The sequence below is a fragment of the Rattus rattus genome, chromosome 17, assembly GCF_011064425.1.
Source record: "Rattus rattus isolate New Zealand chromosome 17, Rrattus_CSIRO_v1, whole genome shotgun sequence".
NCBI classification, from domain to species: domain Eukaryota; kingdom Metazoa; phylum Chordata; class Mammalia; order Rodentia; family Muridae; genus Rattus; species Rattus rattus.
The window spans coordinates 1,118,789-1,142,583 of record NC_046170.1 but is presented as its reverse complement, the minus strand read 5'-3'; the positions used below and the strand labels follow the sequence as shown (position 1 = coordinate 1,142,583).

The 23,795-nt window shown below is 43.8% G+C and overlaps 1 protein-coding gene across 1 annotated transcript in view; it reads right to left on the bottom strand.

Annotated features, from left to right (window-relative positions):
• Nup93 (nucleoporin 93) overlaps positions 1-23,148 on the bottom strand; it is a 103,062-nt gene extending 79,914 nt beyond the window's left edge. The window contains exons 1-2 of the mRNA XM_032888116.1: positions 23,080-23,148; positions 3,535-3,727 (exon numbers count right to left, since the gene is read on the bottom strand). Coding sequence (XP_032744007.1) covers positions 3,535-3,713 — 179 coding nt within the window. The 5' untranslated portion in view covers positions 3,714-3,727; positions 23,080-23,148. The remainder of the gene's footprint in view (positions 1-3,534; positions 3,728-23,079) is intronic.
• Between the last annotated feature and the right edge of the window lie 647 nt (positions 23,149-23,795).

Genomic DNA, 23,795 nt, shown 5'->3' with positions numbered 1-23,795 from the left:
AGAGGAAGCTCTCTAGCAGAGTGAGAAACTTCTGCTAGAGAAGCAGAAACCAGAAACTTCATACAACGGGCAGGAGTTCTACCACTGAGCTACACTTCTAACCCAACATTCAGCTCTTAAGGCCCTTGCCTTTTATCAGCCCAAATCCTAAGTCTACACAGACAGACAGTCCCCACAATCAGAAAGCCACAGAAGCTGGAGTCACATTCCAGAGACCCAAAAGAGTAAAAGACACAAAAACCGTTCCCAGTACATACAAGGTTTAGGAAAAAGAAGAAAGAAAAAGAATTCAAATTTCATCTACAATTTGCTCATGAAAAAAAAAACCTTAAATAGCATTTCAAACATGAGCATCAGTCCCTACCTCTCTCACTTCTCGAGCTCTGACAATAAGTCAGAAGAGTGACTGTGACAGTCCTCTGAGAACAGAAAGTACCTATGGCAAGTGCCAAAAGGGTTTTTTAATTTATTTATTTTTGTTTTACATGCACTGGTTGTTTTGCCTGCATGTGTGTCTGTGTTGGATCTCCCAGAACTGGAGTTACAGACAGTTGTGTGTGCCATGTGGGTGCGGGAATTGAACTCTGATCCTCTTGAAGAACAGCCTTAACAACTTAACTACGGGCCAGCTCGCCAGTCCTCGACAAAAGGGATTTTTATTGACCAAGCTGAATTTGACTCTAGTTGTCCACTATGACCTGATCTTCCTTATTTAGAGAGTGGAGATGATGTGGTTTTCAAGGGTTGACTTCACATTAAATGATGACACTGTACCAAACACAAAGTGGCCAAAAAGACAGCTTAGTAAAATTATCAAAGCAAATGAATATTTACTATGCAGCTTTGGCCAAATTATGTTAGATGTTTCACGAGGTATGGAGAAAACTGTCAAAGATTACACAAATTAATAACGATAGTTACCTTGCAGTTAAGTTAAGGCAGGAGAGTGGTTACGGTCTTTCTCTTTGTACCTCTCTAGGTTGTTAGGCTTTGTTTTAGTGGATAAATCCACTGACCTACTTCTGCTGAGAAACGTGGGCAGACAGTGATGATGGGCAACCACAGACACTGATAATGTTCTGTATTTTAATGGAAATATACACATGAGTGTTCGTCTATTCTATTACTTACACAAGGAGTTTGTGAGATTTTGTCCTATAACCTGTGGCAATCACTCAGCTCTGTCATACAAAAATAAATAAATAAATAAAAAATAAAAAAGTTACACAGCCAACAAGTAAATGTGGTTCCCATAAGATGTAGTAGTAGACAGCGGGCTCATGGGCACAGTCTCCAAACCCCTGCTTTACAGATGCCAGCCATGTGTGGTGGGAAAAAAAACCAAAATTTTAAAAGATCAAATACATGCATGCAAAATTGCTATCAAATTTGCTCTCTATGCTAGAAGTGTTGGCATACTCCTGTAACCCCAGCTAGAAGTGTTGGCACACTCCTGAAACCCCAGCTAGAAGTGTTGGCACACTCCTGTAACCCCAGCTACTCACTAGGCCATAGCATGTTTTAGGCTAGCTGGGACCAGTAAGATTCCATTTAAAAAAACTGTTCTCTTAAAAATAAAAATGCATGTGGTACAGGCAAAACACCTATGCACATAGAATAACATTTTAAAAATGAAAAGAAAAAACTGCACAAGATCCTGTTCGGTTCTCTTCTCTGCCCTCATCCAGCATGTACTAAAATATCCACACCACACTTTGTGACTCTGCCTATCAAGAAGATGGAAAAATACAGTCGTCAGCCCTCTGGTTTCTTTTTAAGCACCTGCCCCACCCAATATCCATTCTTTCAATTCCCAGCCTCCCTAAATAATGAACTTAAGGTAGAAGGGATGAGGAAGAATGGAAATTTACAAGAAACAGAATATGACTGATAATTGTTACCAAGAAAACATCTTCCCTTTTTGCTCTTAATGGGCTGTAAAGCTGATGCAATTAAATTATAACTATAGCAACTCAGCGGGCATCCACGGGCTCCTGCTCCTCCAGCATCCTTGCACAAGCAGAAGCCATCTGCTTAAAATCAAGGAAACTGTAGGCAGCCAGAAACAGAAGTTTGGGGCCTATGAGGAAGACAAGTTGACAGAAATATCTACAGGGTACTGGGGACCAGTGTAGGTTAGCCATTGGCAGCATTTTGCTACAAGGCTGGATAGTTTAAAAAGACAAAACCAGGGTTGGGGATTTAGCTCAGTGGTAGAGCGCTTGCCTAGGAAGCGCAAGGCCCTGGGTTCGGTCCCCAGCTCCGAAAAAAAAAAAAGAGAGAGAAAAAGACAAAACCAAGATACGGCAGTATGACAAATGCCTTTTACCCCAGCACTTGAGAGGCAGAGGCAGGCTGATCTCTATGAGTTCAAGGCCAGCCTGGTCCACAGAGCAGGTTCCAAGACAACCAAGAGTGGTCCATAGCTTATTGTTGACTTCATCCAGCAACTAAACACTCCCTTTCTCACGATAACCGAGAAAGGGAATGCAGCCTTCCACACCACTTTGACATTTACCAAGTCCCTGAAACAATGCCCTCGGATTAACACCAGTCTTTCTCAAGGTCACAGAATGAAGACTAGATAGACATTCTCCTGAATTACACAGAATCCTGGTGACTTTCTGGACGCAACATAATCTCAGTAGCAGATCTCCCTTCACCCCTTTCTCCAGGACCCTTCCAGAAATACAGGAACATGGGTGCTGGCGTCAGCCTTCCTGGGTTTGAATCTTGGCTCACCACTTGCCTGCTGTATAATCTGAGAAAGGAACTAGCCCCTCTCTGAACCTTTGTCCTTCAATTAGAATATACAGATCACCAACTTGATGCTGGCTGTGATGGTTAAGCAAAGACTTAATGTATAAGAAGTTTCTGATACACCGTAAATAACCATTCAATTACATTTTTCACAGAAAGCAGTTTGGTTTTGACTTTTTTGTTGGGTTTGTGTTTTATCCAATCAAGATCCTCTCTAGGGATCCTGCTAAGGCTGTTAATCAGCATTTTCCCGAAAAGCCTTTTTCTCCTGGGGCTCGCCCACCTTCCTGTTTCTGCAATCAGCTGAAGAGCACTGTATTTCAAGGCCTTTCAGAGCAGCCTCTGGGGTCACCAACAATAAGCAGACAAAATCACTCCTCACTTGGATGGCTTTCCTTACTGACCAATCATCAATTTTTTTCCAATTACCCTTAAAAACTCTGTTCACTGCTGAGTGCTTTCTGGCTTTGGGTAGCATTTATGTGCACGACCCGTATCTACTAGCACACTTACAAGGCCATTTATGACTCAACAGACCACAAACCCAAGCAGGAACTATGGTGCAGAGCTCCCCCATCCTATGATATGGGCTATCAGCTTGGTCAGACAAATAGACTAGAACTCTAAAAACCTAGAGAGGCACAGAAACAAAGCAAGGTTTGCTGATCTGCTTGTAACTCTGAGGTCCTGACTATCTGGCTTGTGACTATCATAGAAGAAACTGATCTGCCCCCAGACTACCCAGTCCAACAGTACTTCCCCACCAGTACTCACGCCTTGACATCTGCTGTCTCCTGGGATGTTCGTGTGAGGGTACGGGAACGCAGGCGCTCACCCGCTTGCTGGATCTCCTGTAAATTTCGTTCTACATGTGGAAGCTCAGAGATGCCTTCGGTCTCAGCAGCAAGCTGTTCAGCTTGCTGAAGGAGCTCACCAAACCCCTCAGTATCCATTGGAGATGCAGATGCTACATGAAAGAAAAAGACCCAAGTCAAGGGGGAGGAAGGCGTCATCTCTGCTTCAATCTGTTACAAGATAATAAAACTCCAGGACTTCTTGTAAACTGAAAGGGGGGCAGTTCATCAACAAGCAAGATTTGTTCCTGAATATAGCCCAAGAACAGGCCTGACAGAGAAAATGAGTCAGACTGTGAACAACAGATCATTTCTGTGAATATTGACAGTCCCAAGATTGATTTCACCACCAGAACCAATGCAAGCATATTAAGCCACAGGCTAGAATTCCTGCCTTTTCCTGTAGACCCAACACAGATAAGGAAATGCAAGCCATTGTGGCAGCTCCAGGAAGCCTAAAGAACGATCCTTCTATACCTCCATCTCTCCACATTTATCTTGAGAAAAGGGCACCACCACCCCTCCACCTGAAGAATGCCCCCATTAAGAAGGGGTTGCTGTAGGGCCATGATGGTACACACCTTGAATCCCAGCATTCCCGAGGCAACGCAGAAGCTCTTTCAGTGTGAGGCTGGCCTAGTCAATAGAGTAGGCAGGGCTACACAGTGAGACTCTGTCTTGAAATATGCTGCACCCCAAAGAAAAGACAAAGGCACTGCTGCAGCCTAAGGCCTTCCATGGGGATGTTCAGGTAACTCTAGTCCACGGAACTCAGTTATGTGCCCGGCACACGCCCTGCAGTGATCTGGCTGCACTGAGATCAGAGAAACACGAAGTGTCTTCTAACTAAACCCAGTCTCGCTTTGTTCTAGCTCATCCATGTCTTCTTGAACATAGAAGACATCCATTTTTATTACTCACACCCTGGACTCCATTTACACATTCTTCTAAAGTTACTGAAGGCCTCATTATGCATGACATCCGACTTGTTACTGCAACTAATGGTAATTATATTTATATAAATAATACCTGTCTTTTAGACCATGAACATAATTAATAAGGCCACCTGTTTCTCTAACAAGTGATTTAAAGTGCTGTAGCTTGAGAAGATGGCTGAACTCATGGGGAAACATTTGCTATTGTGACCAACATTCAATTCCTGAGGCCCATACGGTGGAAAGAAAACTGACTCCAAAAACAACTCTGGCCAGTTTTCCTCTAACCTCCACATGTGGTGTGGCATGACTCCACATACATACAAGCACACAGACACATACTGTTTAAATAAATGTTTAAAAAAATATCAGGAGTTGGAGAGACAGATGGTTCAGTGGTTAAGAGCACTGATTTGCTCTTGAACAGGACCTAGGTTTAACTCCCAGCATCCACATGTCAGCTCATAACCAACTATAACTCCCGTTGCAAACCTGATACGCTCTTCCGTCCTGAGGGCACTGCACACATATCGAGCACAGACACATTAACAGGTAAAACACACATAACATAAAATAAGAATATTTTACTTTTTAAAGAAAGTGTTGCCCTTTGCCAGGCATGGAGGCACACACCTTTCATACCAGCACTCAGGAGGCAGAGGCAGGTGGATCTCTGTTCAACGTGGTCTATAGAGTCAGTTCCTGGACAGCCAGGGCTACATAAAGAAATCCTGTCTTGAAACACCAAAAGAAAAAGAAAAAGAAAAAGAAAAAGAAAAGAAAAGGAAAGGAAAGAAGACCGAGCAAGGTATTTACCAGCTAATACACATCTATGAATCTTGTGTATATACACTATACCATCCTAATACAAGGTTCTTGATGAAGTCAATATTTTTAACTCCTACCACTATTAAATTAACAGAAGGCAAAATGTATTAACATCATAAAAATAGTTAAGGACTGGCAAGGTGGCTCGCCAGTCAAGAACACGTGCTAATCTTAAAGACGACCCCAGTTTGGTTTTTAGTTCCCATGCCAGGCAGCTCACAATTGTTTGTATTCTAGCTCCAGAGGATCTGATACTCTTTCTGGCCCCAAGAGTACCCAAAAATATATACACACACATATATACACATATGAGTAAATCTTTAAGAGACTAGAGAGATGGCTCAGTGATTAAAAACATTGTTTATTCTTAGAGAGGACTCAGGATTTGGATCCCAGAACCCACAAGGCACCTCACAACTGCCTATGACTCTAGTTCCAAGGGATCCAACAAGTTCTTCTCCTCTCCATGGGCACTGCATTGATATGGTGCACTTACATACATGCAGGATAAACACATAAAAACTCATACATGTAAAAAAAATCTGCAAAATTATAATGCTAAAAGATTAGGAACAAGTTTATTGTTAAAAAGAAAACATTTAGAGGGGCATCGTAGCTCACAACTGTAACCCCAGTACTCAGCAGGCTGAGGCAGGATTGTTCCAAATTTGAGGCCAGCCTAGGGATACAAAGTTGAGTTCTAGGCTAGTCTATAATATAATGTGAGACACTGTCTCAAAAACGAGGTGGACAATTCCTTATAAACAGCAGCTCGATTTTAAAGATTTTATAAATTTTATTTTGATGTGTATGCTCATGTGTCTGTGTGAGTGCACAGTGTGGGTATGGGTGTCCGCAGGAGTTGGAAGAGAGCATCAGATTCCCTGGGGCTTGAGTTTAGGTTAGTTGTGAGCTGTCTGAGGAGCGTGTGGAGAGTCAAGCTGGACTCCTCTGGTTGGACTGCAGATCTTAGTTATTCTTTCTTTCTCTGCTTTACGTCCATGGTTTCAACTACACACATGAAACCCCACTGGTCTAGCTCTATACTTAAACTGTTATTATCGCTCAGCTACAGAAACATGCTAATGTGCAGGGCCAGCATAACCATCCTAAATCCATAGCTGGAAGATAAGGACTTTTTGAAATGAGCATTAAAGGGCATTAACTTTAAAGGCTGGTTAAAACGAAAATAGATCCTCTCAGAGTAATCATAGAAGCATTTTGGTTTTCTTCATGTGGTTCTAAGCTGGCTTTAATCTTTAACAAAAATCATATACACTGTAAGTTTTAGAACTAAAGTTCCTAGAAAAGTATATATACATATTAAATCCAATACATTCAGACTACACCTGTCATTATCTATGGGAGAACGAGGAGGGCAGAGCTAACATCCTCCAGGCCTGCTCTAAGTCTACTCCCAACCTAGCAAGCAGTGATCCTTTTAAACGCAGGTCCTATGCTTGGGCTTAAACATCTGGTACAGTGGTGCTCTCCAGGTGGGGCTCTACCTACCCCTGACTGCCCAAACCTGATTCCCTTCTTCCTTGGGCTCTGTCCACCCTCAGGGCTTCCTTACTGGCTCCAGGGGAAGAGGCACATTCCTGCCCTAAGTTACCTTTCTCTTCATTTCTACTACCAGAGCACTCCTCCCCAGTTTCAGCAGAACTTCAGACTGCCTTTGAGGCCAAGCTGTAAGATGCTATTCTGAAAGGTCAATACGTAGGACTGGAGAGACGGCTCTGTGAGCAAGAAAAGGAACTTACAGGGTTGGGGATTTGGCTCAGTGGTAGAGCACTTGCCTAGCAAGCACAAGGCCCTGGGTTTGGTCCCCAGCTCTGAAAAAAAGAAAAAAAAAAAAAAAGAAAAGGAACTTACTGCTCTTGTAGAGGATCTGAGTTTGAGTCCCAACACTTATGTTGGGCAGCTAACAACTGCCTGTAACTCCAGCTCCAGGAAATCTGACACCCTCTTCTGCCCCACCCCCCACCGAAAGCGAGAGAGAGCAAGTGACAGACAGACAGATACACACACACAGACATAAATCAAATAAATTGTGCCAGGTGTAGTGGCACACGCCTATAGTCCCAGCACTCAGGAAGAAGCAGGTGGATCCCTGATGCCATCCTGGTCTGAGTGAGTTCCAGAACAGCCAGGGCTACAAAAAAACACCTGTCTCAAAAAATAAATAAATAAAAAATAAAAAAGCAAGCAAACAAACAAACACACTATACATAGATGGATGGATGGACGGACAGACAGACAGATTTAAAAAAATTATTGGATATATTTTTATTTACATTTCAAATGTTATTCCCTTTCTCGGTTTCCTGTCCAGAAGCCCCCATCCCCTCCCTATTCCCCCTCCCCATTCCCCCTCCCCACCTTCCCCTACTCTAGGGGTCCATCCTTGGCAGGACCAAGGGCTTCTCCTTCCTTTGGTGCCCAACAAGGCCATCCTCTGCTACATATGCAGCTGGAGCCATGGGTCAGTCCCTGGGAGCTCTGGTTGGTTGGTATTGTTGTTTTTATGGGGTTGCAAGCCCCTTCAGCAATTTCAATCCTTTCTCTAATTCCTCCAACGGGAGTCCCGTTCTCAGTTCAATGGTTTGATGCTAGCATTCGCCTCTGTATTTGACATGCTCTGGCTGTGCCTCTCAGGAGAGATCTATATCGGGCTCCTGTTGGCATGCATTTCTTAGCTTCATCAATCTTATCTAGTTTTGGTGGTTGTATATATATGGGTCACATGTGGGGCAGGCTCTGAATGGCCATTCCTTCAGTCTCTGCTCCAAATTTTGCCTCCATATCCCCTCTTATGAATATTTTTGTTCCCCCTTCTAAGAAGGAGTGAAGCATCCACATTTTGGTCATCCTTCTTGAGCTTCAGGTGGTCTGTGGATTGTATCTTGGATAATTCAAGCTTTTGGGCTAATATCCACTTATCAATGAGTGCATACCATGTGTGATTTTCTGTGATTGGGTTACCTCACTCAGGATAGTATTTTCTAGTTCAATCCATTTGCCTACGAATTTCATGAAGTCACTGTTTTTGATAGCTGAGTAGTACTCCACTGTATAGATGTACCACATTTTCTGTACCCATTCCTCTATTGAAGGGCATCTGGGTTCTTTCCAGCTTCTGACTATTATAAATAAGGCTTCTGTGAACATAGTGGAGCACGTGTCTTTTTTATATGTTGGGGCATCTTTTGGGTATATGCCCAGGAGAGGTATAGCTGGATAGTCAGGCAGTTCAATGTCCAATTTTCTGAGGAACCTCCAGGCTGATTTCCAGAATGGTTGTACCAGTTTGCAATCCCACCAACAATGGAGCAGTGTTCCTCTTTTTCCACATCCTCACCTGCATCTGCTGTCACCTGATCTTAGCCATTCTGACTGGTGTAAAGTGGAATCTCAAGGCTGTTTTGATTTACATTTCCCTGATGACTAAGGATGTTGAACATTTCTTTAGGTGTTTCTCAGCCATTCGATAATCCTCAGCTGAGAATTTTTTGTTTAGCTCTGTACCCCATTTTTAATAGGGTTATTTGTCTCTTTGGAGTCTAACTTCTTAAGTTCCTTATATATTTTGGATATTAGACCTCTTTCAGATGTAGGATTGGTAAAGATCTTTTCCCAATCTGTTGGTTGCCATTTTGTCCTAATGACAGTGTCCTTTGCCTTACTTTGCAGTCCTTAGCTTTGCAGTTTTATGAGGTCCCATTTGTCAATTCTTGATCTTAGAGCATAAGCCATTGGTTTTTTGTTCAGGAAATTTTCCCCAGTGGCCATGTGTTTGAGACTCTTCCCCACTTTTTCTTTTATTAGTTTGAGTGTATCTCGTTTGATGTGGAGGTCCTTGATCCACTTGGACTTAAGCTTTGTACAGGGTGATAATAATGGATCTATCGGGGTTGGGGATTTAGCTCAGTGGTAGAGCGCTTGCCTAGCAAACGCAAGGTCCTGGGTTCGGTCCCCAGCTCTGAAAAAAAGAAAAAAAAAAAGAAAAAAAGAAGAATGGATCTATCTGTTTTCTTCTACATGCTGACCTCAAGTTGAACCAGCACCATTTGTTGAAAATGCTATCTTTTTTCCATTGGAAAAAAAATCTGTAGATTGCTTTTGGCAAAATGGCCATTTTTACTATATTAATCCTGCCACTCCATGAGCATCAGAGGTCTTTCCATCTTCTGAGATCTTCAATTGCTTTCTTCAGAGACTTGAAGTTCTTGTCATACGGATCTTTCACTTGCTTGGTTAAAGTCACACCAAGGTATTTTATATTATTTGGGACTATTGTGAAGGGTGTCATTTCACTAATTTCTTTCTCAGCCTGTTTATCCTTTGAGTAGAGGAAGGCTACTGATTTATTTAAGTTAATTTTATACCCCGACACTTTGCTGAAGTTGTTTACCAGGCTTAGTAGTTCTCTGGTGGAACTTTGGGGGTCACTTAAGTATACTATCATGTCATCTGCAGATAGTAATATTTTGACTTCCTTTCCAATTTGTATCCCTTTGACCTCCTTTTGTTGTCTGATTGCTCTGGCTAGGACTTTGATTTTTAAAACTACTAAAATTAAAATTGGCAGGACTAAAGTGGCAAGGTATACCTGTACTCCAGTACTCGGCAGGCTGAGGCAGGACTGTGAGTACAATGCCAGTGTAGGCTCCTACTCAGTGTGACTCTGTCTACAAAATAAAGTATTTTGAGTTTTGTGGCACGCAGCTTTAAGCCCACAACTCCTGAGACAGATACAGGCAGACAGATCTCTGTGAGTTTGCAGCTAGGCTGGTGCTCTATAGAGTGAGTTATAGGCCACCAGGGTTACAGTAAGACTCCATCCCAAAAAAGAAAACAAATAATGTTCTTACTGTGACGATCCCATGATCTAGATCTCTTTCCCCAGCCTAGAATATACTTGGGAACCTTTGTAAGAAAGCTCTAAACTTACTGTGAACTACAGATGAGCTACAGTGCGGAATGTTCTTCCCAGAAGGTAGCCTTCCAAAAAAATTTAAAAATCACACAAACTATGATAAATAAATGCACTTAAAAACAACATACCCCAGCATATCCACATTATCGCCTTAGAGAAATATTCTTGGCTTTCTGCACATGACCAAAGGTGGTAAGACAAAACGCCAGGGGTATTCCGCCATGGTTCTTGTATTTGCTTAAGCTAAACTGTAAACCTCCTGCTTTGCTTACTTTAATAATAAAAAATGAGAAGTGCTTTGTTTGCACTACTCTTGAACTCAAAGCCTGGAGTTCCCTGGTATCCCTCTCGGATCTTTGGAATATAGTCTTTGAACCTTGAGAATGGAAGTGCTGGTGGGTTGGTAGCTGCTGAGAAAATTAAAGACAATAACTACTGTCCACAATTTCTTCTGTTTCTTCATGCTGTTTTGCATTCAGCTGCCATTCAATGTCTAAACATGTCCCCCACAGGGGTGCAGTAACATTCTCAAATGAGGTGGATGCAAATACTTGCAGTTTGAATGTGAAACGCTGCTCCCAATAAGGACTCAGTGTTTGAACACTTAGTACCTGACCCTGGTACTTGCTAGGGGACACTGTGCACCTGCAGCAGGTGAAGAACTTCCCTGAGGACAAAGCCTGGAGGCTATAATCCAGCCTCACTTGTATGCACGCATTTCCTGGCTGTGAATTCCCTGATATGGAAGGCAGTCCTTTCAGCAGGAGCCATTATCCAGCTGGGGTTTCTATTGCTGTGATGATGCACCATGACCAAAAGCAAGTTGGGGAGAAAGGGGTTTGTTTGGCTTACATTTCCAGAGCCCTGCAAATCACTTAAGGAAGCCAGGACATGATCTCAAACAGAGCAGGAACCAGGAGGCAGGAGCTGATGCTGAGGCCATGGAGAGGTACAACTCACTGGCTTGCTCTCTATGGTTTACTTAGAGCCTGCTTTCTTACAGAACCTAGGAACACCAGCCCAGGAATGGCACCACCCACAAGGGAATGGGTCCTCTCCTATCAATCATTAATTAAGAAAATGTCTTATGGGCTGGAGAGGTGGCTCAGTGGTTAAGAGCACTAACTGCTCTTCCAAAGGTCCTGAGTTCAATCCCAGCAACCACATGGTGGCTCACAACCATCTGTAACGGGATCTGATGCCCTCTTCTGGTGCGTCTGAAGACAGCTACAGTGTACTCATGTACATAAAATAAAGTCTTTAAAAAAAAAAAAAAAAGTCTTATAGCTTGATCTTACAGAGACATTTTTTTCCCCTCTGATAACTCTAGCTTGTGGCAAACTAACATAAAACTAGTCAGGACACAGAATGAACTCTTTCTTTAAACTGTTTCTTGCCAGGCTATCTGGTCACAACAAACAGAAAGTTAACTAAAACAATCCTTACAGTTGCATATATAGTAAATGAACTCATTATAAAGATAGTGAAAATACATCAGATAATTTCAGTTCAGCTGCTATTAAAACATATGAAGGGTTGGTTTGTTTGGTTGGTTGGTTTTAATTTTTCGGTTTTTGAAACAGGGTTTCTCTGTGTACCCTTGGCTGTCCTGAAACTCACTCTGTAGACCAAGCTGGCCTTGAACTCAGAGACCCACCTACCTCTGCTGGGACTAAAGGTTTGTACTGGAGATTGATCTTGTGAACTATACGTTCAGATGCTGATTTCTGTGCCCTGAGATCTAGTTATAGTCAGGACACATGAATACTGAAGAGTCTCCTAGATCAGTGTGGTGTAACGAATGCTCCCCAATTATCTCTGGTTAATAAAAGGTTGAATAGCCAATAACTGGGCCGAGTAAACAGAAAGGCTGGACTTTAGATCCGGCCAGGGGTCTGAGGGAGAAGATCGAGGTAGAAAGATCAAGGTACAAAGAGTTAGGGTCCAAGAGAAGAAGGGCCACAAGGAAGAAGATGGTTGCCATGAGCTTGGGTATGAGGAGGAGTTGCCATTTAACCATTCAATCGAGCCAGAAAAGAATAGATATCTAAGAGCTCCAACTACTGAGAGCCTCTAAATCATTCTAAGTCAGTGTCTTCATAAAATGGCCCCTTCAGTATTCTAAGTGGCCCCTTAATGATTTTCCTGCTTTTATGTCAAAATGTACTCACCTGTTCCTGGTAATACTAGCTTGTTGGTTTCTCTCCTTTTGCCTTTAAGCACCATCAATAAGTATTCTTTTTACCTAACAGGCCTTGTGACAACTTCCAAATTGGAGGTTCACTAAGTTCTTTAAAGTCTACTGCCTTGAGCATGGTTGGCACATGCCTATAATCCAAGCACTTGTAGGCAACTGGATAAGGAATTCTTTTTTTTTTTTTTCTTTTTTTCGGAGCTGGGGACCGAACCCAGGGCCTTGCGCTTCCTAGGCAAGCGCTCTACCACTAAGCTAAATCCCCAACCCCAAAATCACCACTTGTTTTCTTTCACTCTTTTTTGGTTCTTTTTTTCGGAGCTGGGGATCGAACCCAGGGCCTTGCGCTTCCTAGGCAAGCGCTCTACCACTGAGCTAAATCCCCAACCCCTGGATAAGGAATTCAAAGGCACTCTCGGCTGTTGATTATCAACTTGAAAGGATGTATAGTCATGTAGGGTGAGTTTCTGTACATACCTTGAGGGTTGTACATATCTAGACTGGGTTAGCGTCTGGGCGTGACAGTGGAGAGCTACCTTCAATGGGTTAATTAAAGTAGGAGACCCAACCTAAATATGGGTGGTACATTTCCATGGGCTGAGACCCTGTACTCAATAAGGAGGAGGAAGCCAGTGCAGTGCCAGTGCAGTCCATTACTCTTCCTGGCAGCAGATGCAATGGCTGCCCTCAGGTTCCTGCCATCATGCCTTCCCCACCATGGACCATCAATCTTTGAGCCAAAATACACCTTCTCCTCTTACATTGCTTTTGTCAAGGTATTTTATCATAGCAACCAGAAAAATAACTAATATAGCTACAGCTTGAGGCCAACCTGGACTACATGGCACACTTTCTCAAAAGCAAAAAAGACCACTGGGCCATCCCAGGCATGGCTACAACTCCATGGTTCTTTTGTTTCAAATCTGTTACTCTCTGAATACTTTCCAGCGACCAGAGTCTTCACAGCCTCAAAACTGACAATCAAAGGCAAGCATGAAAGACATGGAGGCAGCCCTCTCAGGTCTGTCTCCTAGGAGCAAGGGAAAGGCAATGACTATTTTAAACTTTAGGCCAGACTCTGTCACAACTCAGTAGAACCACTGTTCTCTGACAGTGGCCACAGATAATATGCAAGTATGTCTGCTCTCCAGGAAAAAAAGCTAAAAGAAAGATTGGGGATGCAGCTCCCTAACTAACAAACACAGTGTCCTGGTTTTAATCCTCAGCACTTTTTCGTCCCCGAGACAACTTTTCTTTTCTGTGTAGTTCTGGCTATCCTGGATTTACTTTGTAGACCAAGTTGGCCTCAAACTCTCAGAGATACATCTGCCTCAGTCTCCTGAGTGCTGGGATTAAAGGGATGAGCCACCATGCCCAGCTCCTTAGCACTTTTTTCTTAAAAGATGTGTTTGTTTATTTGTTTGTTTATTTAATGTATATGAGTACACTCTCGCTGTCTTCAGACACACCAGAAGAGGGCATTGGATCCCATTACAGATGGTTGTGAGCCACCATGTAGTTGCTGGGAATTGAACTCAGGACCTCTGGAAGAGCAGCCAGTGCTCTTAACCGCTGAGCCATCTCTTCTGTCCTCCTCAGCACTTTTAATGGCTCAGGAGTTAAGATCTCTCTCTCTCTCTCTCTCTCTCTCTCTCTCTCTCTCTCTCTCTCTCTCTCTCAGGAGTTAAGATCCTCTCTCTCTCTCTCTCTCTCTCTTCTCTCTCTCTCTCTCTCTCTCTCTCTCTCTCTCTCTCTCTCTCTCTCTCTTTCTCTCTCTCGTGTTCCCTACTGGCCTCCATGGGTACTGTATGCACATGGTACAGACAGACATCAAGGTGAACATTCGTTGTCAAAGAGACATTTAGGGGCTAGGGAGATTGACTGATACAGAACATGCCTGTTATATGAGATGTGGACCTGATTTTGGATCCCAGCGCCAAGTTAAAAAGCCAGGCCTAGTGGTGTACACCTACAATCCCAGAGTTGGGATATGGAGATGAGAGGATTACGAGAAGGAAGGACACCCCCCCCCCAAACCCCGCCAGTCTCACCAAGAGGACAAGATCCAGGTTAAGACAAAAGGCTCAAAAAATAATATGGAAAGCAGTAATAGGAAGACACTTAGCATTGACCTCTGGCCTCTGCCTAAGCATGCACAGGCCCAGGATCAAGTGTGTGTACGCACACATGCACATGCACATGCACATGCGCGCACGCGCACACACACACACACACACACACACACACACACACACACACACACACGGGCAGGGAGGGGTAAGGGAGATTTTTGATACATAGCAGGTGGATCCCTGAGTTCGAGGTCAGCCTATCTATAAAGTGAGTTATGCACACTCACAAGATTGATATATAGCAAACAGATCTCTGAGTTCAAGGTCAGACTGTCTACAAAGTGAGTTCCAGACTAGCCAGGGCTACACAGAGAACCTTGTATGGAAAAAACAAAAAGCAACAACAAAAACAAACAAAAAACAAAAAAGTATTCTTATTTTTTGTTCTGTTTCTTTGTTGTGCAGAATCTTATTCATTCTGTAACAAAGGTAGTCTAGAATTCATTAAGTGTCCCATCAAGGTCTTAAACTCAGGTGATCCTTTTGCCTCAGCCTCCAAAGTGCTAGGATTACATGTGTGAGTTACCATATCCACCGTATCCACATAGAAAAAAAATTAATGTTTAAAATGTTAAACAGTTAAAAAGAAAACAGTGCTGGACAGCTCCGTAGACAGTAAGGAGGACCTCGGTACCCACCCAGTGGTTCACCAGCACCCAGAACCCAAGTAGAAACCTGATGCCTACTGTGAATGTCTGTAATAGCACAAGCATCTATACTCCCAGCACCCCTAGGGGAGATATCTGGCAGAGACAGGAGAACCCTCAGAAGCTAGCCTGGCACAGTCATCAGAAAAGCATCAAGGAGACTCCTGAGGTTGGTCCTCTGATCAATGTGCATGTTACCATGATACACATGCCGATATTTACACACAGGAATACATGTGTACATTCGCTCAAAAAGCAAGGTGTTGGGTAATTCTTTATGGTCCTATAAGACAGTAAAAGAGAGACCTGACCAAAATCCACAATAGTCTTCTGGGGAAACAAAGAAGTAAAACCAATTAACCCACACAGAAAAGAAGGATCTAAGTACTGCCCAGGATTACTCAGTGTCTGCAGAGAGGAGTAGGTAGTGTGGGAAAATGTCGCTTGTGCTGGTTCATCTCCAGGGAACAAAGACAAGTAACCTAGTAGCACATAGAAATACAAATGATCTACATAAGGACTTCTGGGGAACTCTGGGCTGTCGGGGACAGAAGTTCTAGCTAGAAACAGAAAGCAAGAGAGGACCTAGGAAGCTCCACCCCCACCCTCTCATCCTGTGACTTCGAATGTCCATGGTGATTTCTAAGGCCCTGTCCAAACATCTGTATTCAAACTCCTCAAAAGGAGCAACTCTTCAGAGGTGACACATTCTTCATCCCAGGATAAGGTGGCTCCATCTTGTAGCTGACATAGACACAGGCCACCAAGCAGTGTAAAAGGCTTCTCACTCTGAGTCTTTTCTCTAAGTTCTGGTTAGGGGTGACTTTGATCTGAGGCCAAGTGTGTCAATATTCTGAGATATTCCTGGATATCACGATTTGGGGCAGAGGATACACATTATTGTTATGTAGAGAGTAGAAGCCAGGGTTTCTGCTAAACATCCTACCACATACAGCATAACCTTCAACAAAGAATTAGTTGATTCAAAATATTAATAGTTTCTAAGCTGAAAAACTCTTCTGTAAACCAAGATAGGTGTCTTAAACTTGGGTTACTACTGATTGCTGTGATGAAACAAAGGGTTTATTCAGTGTATGCGTCAAAACCATAGGTCATCATCCAAAGACGTCAAGCAGGGCAGGAACCTGGAGGCAGGAGATGATGCAGACAGAAGAGTGCTGCTTGCTGGCTTGCTTCCCACGGCTTGCTCAACCTGCCTTCTTTTTTTTTTTTTTTTTTTTTTTTTTTTTTTTTTTTTTTTTGGAGCTGGGGACCGAACCCAGGGGCCTTGGCTTGCTAGGCAAGCGCTCTACCACTGAGCTAAATCCCCAACCCCTCAACCTGCCTTCTTATAGAAACCATGACCACTAGCCCAGGGACTGTACCACCAACAATGGGCTGGGCCCTCACACTACATCAATCACTAATTAAGAGAAGGCCTGGGAGCTAGAGAGACTGGCTCAGTGGTTAAGAGTACACGATGCTTTTCCTGAGAATATGAGTTCAATTCCCAACACCCACATCAGGTACCCCAGCTCCAGGGGGCTCTGACACCTCAGACTCCATGGGCACTTGCATTCATGTGCACATATGCCCCTTTATACACACAACTGAAAACAATAAAATATTTTTTTCAAAAAAAAGAGAGAGAGAGAACGCTCTCCAGGCTGTCCTACGGCTGATCTTATGGAGGCAATTTCTTTTTTTTTTCTTAAGATTTATTTATTTTATTTATATAAGTGCACTGTAGCTGTTTTTCAGACACACCAGAAGAGGGCATCAGTTCTCATAACAGATGGTTGTGAGCCACCATGTGGTTGCTGGGATTTGAACTCAGGTCCTCTAGAAGAACAGTCAGTGCTCTTAACCACTGAGCCATCCCTCCAGCCCTTTTTCTTTTTTTTTTTTTTTTAATGGAGGCAATTTCTTAATTTTCTATCCTCTCAATGGCTCCAACAATGTCAAGTTGACATAAAGCTATGCAGCACAGGAAGTTTCAAAGTTATACATCATTAAAGACACTATGAACCCCTGGAAAGAAATATAGATTTTACTAGACCCAAACAACAATATAGGATCCTTCCCCCACCTCAAAAAAATTTAAAAATCACTGTATACACAAAATTATCTTAAGGTAGTATGCATACTCCAGGATATCATACAGCAATAGAAAAGATGAAACTATAGCCTAGACTCAAAATTAAGGGGGGCAAGCTGTGTGCATCTATTTAAGAACAAGAAAAACTAATCTATGCTGCTAGAACCCAGAATACTGGCTACCATTAGGGGCTCAGAGGGAGAACTGATTCAGAGTGAGCATAGCATACTTTTCTGGGTACTGTGGATTGAACTGTGGTCCTTCAAATTTTGTCTGAAGTCCTAACTGACAAAGGAATGGCATAAGAAAAATGAGGCCTCTGAGAGGCAGTAAGTTTGAAATAAAGTGATAAATGGTGGGAGTTCTAATATGCAATCAGTGGGATTCTATGAAATCACACTAGGAAGTTCATCATCATCTCCCATATTCTGAGGCATACGTCAAGAAGATTAGCACAAAGTAAGAGAAAGATGGTAGCCATTAACAAATTTCCAATTTCCAAAGCAGTTAAGATAAGAAATTTCAGGAGGGAGAGTTGAGTTGGGCTTTTTCCCCCTTTGTATGGTTAGTTTTGTTCTAACAAACAAAATCTTTTATGTAGCTAAATGGCCTTTCTGGAAAAGACAATCCAACCTTTCTCCAGAAGGCTGGGAACACAAGCACCAAAGCCAGCTCAAATTTCCTTTTAAACAGCTCAATCTATGGTCTTTTGTTATGTTAACTTGACCTGATAAGGATGAAAGGGTAAAGGGAAATTCTATCTCAGTATTCACTGATCACAGGCATGAACAGACATGTAAAAATAATTACTGAGCCACATCGGGAACAGCTCTTAGGTTAATAGGAAACAAACAACACAGCAAGGAACACTGCCTCTGAGTTCCCCATTTCAAACCTGCTCACTGCCCCTAACTAATTCTCAATGACTCTCACATCCAGCCCTTGCACTCCAATCCCAGCCTGGGCTGGGTTTCAGACTCTGCCAGTGTACATCCCCTCATCACTGTCAACCTACTAGGTGCCAAAGTGTAGTTTTCTAAGCACCACTGCCAGCTACCCTGTCCACTCCCATGTGGCCCTGGGTTTCCATCTCTCAGGTTCTAACTCTCGCTTTCCCTCTTTATCTGCACTTGACCTTAGATTGTTACCTCGCGAGTATTTCTCATTCTGCTAACTCTGACATCGTAATACCAATACCTTACACTTTGCAGGGAGGGGCATGTGTCAGAGTGTGGAAGTCAGAAGACAGCCTGCAGGAAGAAGTTGTTTCTCGCCTTGCACCTCATGGGTGCACCTAAACATAGGTGTAGTCTATGTACTATACATAGGTGTGGTCCATGTCCCTCTAGCCACAGCCTCCTGTCAATCTACTCTTCGTTCTCACATTGCTTTCCATAAAATGCTCTTACTAAAAACGCCTTGGGCCCCACTCCCAGGGATTCCAGTGAGACTGCTTCTGACTTCAGCATCTGTCCATGACTATGCCCTGCCCAGGTTTCTAGTTAACATTTTTCCTCAACGAAAACACCCACCAAGCTCCTAACAGCTACTTCATCCTTGTATTGTGAGACTCTGAGCAAGATAATTACTCCCTCTGCAACTCATCTTTGAAAACTTTAACTATACCTCCCTCCCCTGCCACACTGTAACCACTGAGCAAATACTAGCATTAAGGCCAATTCAAGTCACAACCCAATGCTATGGTTTACATATAGTTGAAGCAGGCTATCCAAGACTCCAATGTGGCAATGTTCAGATGTGGTAGGACCTTTAAGGAGTTGAGCCTAGTGAGGAGCCCCTCCTTGTTCCCTGCTCCCCCTCAAGTGTCTGTCATGATACCTGCTAATTAACCTGAGTTAATTTATTCTGAAAAGACATAAATACTTATACGAATCCGCTTGTTTATTCTACCACTATCACCCTACTCCAAGCCACTCCATGCCTCATCCAAGATCACAGTAGCTTCCCTGTTCCTATATTGACCTCTGCTACCCATATGTTCTCTTCCATGTATATGGAAGGGGGAATAAAGGCTAAGCCTTCAATAATTCCCATTACCTGTACACTCAAGTCCAGCCCAATGTGATAGTAATTGCCCGCCTATGATCCCGACTACCCAGAAAGCTGAGGCAGGTAGTCCTGTGGCATGTGTGAGCTCTGTGTGTGCTGAGATCTCCATCATGTGTCCATGAATCACATGGCCTCCTGCTGGTTTTCAAATATGCTAAACTCAAGAGCTGCCACTGTCCTCTGCAGGAACCCTTCCACCCTTCCTCTGCATCTACAGAGCATTTGCCCCTAAATGTGGGCGAGGCCTATCCCCTTACTTAGTTCAGGTCTCTGCTCATGGGTCTCCTTTGTGAAGATGCTACTAAGACGCTCCACATAAAGGAGTCTGCTCATGGGTCTCCTTTGTGAAGATGCTACTAAGACGCTCCACATAAAGGAGTCCATCCCCTAAGGATTTATCCCCTAAGAAGTGCATGTCAAAACCAGATCTTCTAACAGTGTCCTTGAGTCTGGCAAGCTTGTCCTGCTTTTTTTTTTTTTTTTTTTTTTTTTTTTTGGTTTTGTTTTGTTTTTTCCCACTGCATGAATTCCTAGTGCAATGAATGAAAAGTAACTAATACACCAAAGACACCCGAAAACTACTGGAGGGAGAGGGATGAGGTTATTCCTTTAGTCGACCTTACAGATCAGCACAGGACTGTAGAACAGAAATTTCTGGAGGTGCTTGAGGTTTTCCTGGTAGTCAGTAACTGTGTACTGGAGTTAGATTAAGGTATTATTTGAGGGCATTGGTGGAGTAGGTGTAAAGTGGCCTTTAGTCCTTACAAACAGGAGGCCGCTGACTGGGAAAAGTGTGTTCAGCGCAAGCGTGAGGATTCGAGTTTGAATCCCCAGTACCCACGAATGTAGTGGCATCAATCTGATACCAGCACTGAGGGAGGGATGGACAGAGACTGGTAGATCTTGGGTGACTCATTGGTAAGCCGGTCTAGCCAATTGGTAGGCTCCAGGTTCAGTGAGAGTTGCTGTCTCAAAAAGCGACAAAAACACCCAACACCAACCTCAAGACTCCTGACCTCTGACATCCATAAACACACATGGGCATGCATCTCACCACCCCCAACACACACACACACACACACATCAAATGCACACAAAGTGTAAAGCTACAAAACATTTCAACCTTTAGGTTATTTGAAACAGAGGAGAGAGAACTATAAGAGGCCATAAAATAAGGAAAAAAAAAAAAAAAAAAAGAAACAAAAAAAAAAAACCAACCAAACAAACAAAAAAACTCCTGCATCTCTAAATTCTAATTCTTTCTCCAAACCAATTCTTTCTACTCGTCTATCTGATAGCTACTCCTGACTGATCTATGAGTGTCAGCGACAATTCTAGTTCCTCATCTTAGGTCCCCACAACAGTCAATTTAACCAGAAACCATCTGGCTCCCCTCTTCCCCGAGCCCAGCCTATCTCCAAGTTTACTTCTCATACCTCATAACGAGTCACACCCTCACCTTTCCTCTCTGCTCTGACCCTCATACTTTCCTCCAATTACCTCAACAGTCTAAAACTTCCCATTTCTTCTAACCCACTCTTCCTGTGGCCAAAATGGACATTCCAAAATACCTCCTACTTTGGACCCATGAGGGGCACCTTCAACCTCAGGTTGTGACCTGGCTGCATGCTCTGTAGAATAGACAGTGCCATGCACCGTCTTCGACTCCTCCCCAGCTGTACCCTGACAGTTCTCTATGCCTTAGGAAGCTCTGCATAGTTTCCTTCCTTCATGCTCCAGTCCATGTCAAGTATACACACATCCTCACCAGACACAGGGAGCTCCTAAGCATACTGCCAAGTCAGAGGGCCGCTCTAACCTACCCAAAGGCCTCCCTAATTATACTGAACGTGCTTCCCTAGTGGAGCAATTGCAACCACTTCTTCTCAAACATGTCTTCCTGTAGGGAAAGGTTCGCAGATATTTAACCCTGAATCCTGAGCATCTAGCTAAGCCTGGCACACAACAGAACTAAAAATGTGTTTGCTAATTAAAATGACCAGTGACCATAACAGACTTGGGTCCTCTTCCTGATCTTTACTCTGTCACACACACACCCACACTTCTAAATGTAACTACCTGATAGGCTCAGGGGTTAGAGAGATGGCTCAGCAGTTAAGAAACCTTACAGCTCTTTAGAGGACCCCAGTTTAGTTCCCAGCACCCACATCAGTGATTTACAGCTAGCTGTCTGTAACTCTAGCTCCAGGGAACCAGACACTCTCTTCTGGACTCCATACATATATCCATATACATAAAAGACACACAAGAATACACTATGAGAGAGAGGGGGAAGGGGGGGCAGAGACCCCAAACTCACCACAGCTCCAACAGTTCATCTCTCATGGTGTGTGTGTGTGTGTGTGTGTGTGTGTATACACACATACATACATATACACACATACATATATGTACATATGTATATATGTATATACACTCATATGTATATATAATATATATTATGTATATGTCTTCCCAAGAAACAAGCCTGTCTCATTCACCACCACATTCACAAGCCTATAATGATATCAATAACATTCATTTATTTGATATTTATTGAGCACCTACTTTATTGTGTGCCAGACCCTGGTTCTAGGTAGGTGCTCGTGTTCTACAGCGGGGAGACAATACATAGGTCGAGTAGAACCTAAATATTGGAATACAACTAAGGCAGTGAAGACAAGGAGTGAGGAAAGGTTTACACTCTAAATGCCCCTCTAGAGCTGGCAAAACAGACATCCAACCCCAAGAACTAAGACCTGAAGTCCAGCAGTGGTAGCGGTGGGGGTGGGGGTAACAGACTCTGAGAATGTGGGTCACATTATTTAAAAGCCTTACAGCTCACTATGGGGGGGGGGCTTATATTATTGTTGTTATTATTATTACTATTATTACTAAAGCACTGACCTTTGCTTGTGCTGAAAGTCATCTAGGGAACTAGGGGTGGATGATGATGATGATGATGATGATGATGATGATGATGATGATGATGATGATTACTGTTATTGTTACTAAAGCGCTGACCTTTGCTTGTGCTGAAAGTCATCTAGTGAGGTATGGGTGGGGCAGGGTCTAATGTAGACCAGCCTGGCCCCAACTCGCTTTGACAGTGACACCATGCCTGGCATGCTGTGATTTTCTTTTAGAAGGGACCCAATATACTTGGGCATTCCTTACAGAAGATACAGGGTACCCAGAAACAGAAGAGACAACCGGAGTGGCAACCATTAGCATCCTGTTGGATTATCCGTAAAAGGAGACAACAGTTGACAGGGGTTCGCTGGGTAGCCTCCCTTCACCCGGAAAAGCCATTCTCTAGAAGAACGCCCCCCACGACCCACAGAGGGCAACCAGGCCTAGTGACGCCTGGCAGCCGTGGGTGGGCGTGGCGATAGTGCACCAGTAGGGAGGACCACGCTCAGAAGAGCCTAGTCACAGCACTCGGTGAGCTGTCGCCGGTCGGCGTGCCCAGCCACCGCAAGAAAGGAAGCGCGAGCCTCGTGGCTATGAACATAGGATGGGGTTAGAGTTAGGCTCGGGGTTCTGCTTCGAGGCCAGGCCCCGAACTCGGGCCAGGCCCAAGATCGGGGTCGCGTGGTCGCCCACGCCTCACATGTCTTACCTGGCTCTGCCGCCTGCTCGCCGCCAGCTCCCGGCTACTTCACTACGCCGCCGCCGCCGCTTCTCGCGCCGCTCGCCCGCGCTTCCTGATTGGCTGAGGCGGTCAGCTCCCAGAAGCCTCTGCGCGTTGCGCCGCCAAGTGAACTTTATGGAGATCCGCAAGAGAGCACAGACGTGGGCGGGGCTGGGGCGGAGCCAGGGGCGGAGCTGTCGCTACAAGTAAGTCAAGGGAGCTCCGCCCTTCTCCCGCCCACGTGGTTGAGGTTGACAGTACTTGAGAAAGCATTTCCGCAGTTCCCACAGCTGGACAAAACCAGAGAGCTCAGCTACTCGCTGTAGAGCTCCAGGCAAGTGCCTGGGCTTGTTCTAGGTGTTGGGGACACGGTGACTTCCGCAGCAGACAAGATCCCTGACTTCAAGCGATTCTCAGCTTGGCCAGGGAAACAAAATATAGTGAATAAATGCAGGAGTAATTAGGAGAGCTAAGAACAGAAAAGCAAATTAACTGAAGAAAAATGGTTGGGTTACCAAGGAAGGCTTCTCTCAGGTGACATTCTGACTAAAAGGTGGAAGCTAAAAACATGTTTTGGAGTTTTTAAGGGAAAAGTCTGTGTTTTGGCAGCCTGAACAAGCAAGCTAGGTTGGCCGCCTGCCCCAGTAGGCCAATTACAGAAAAGAACAGTGGTGAAACTTCAAAGAGATTTACTTCAGTGTAGC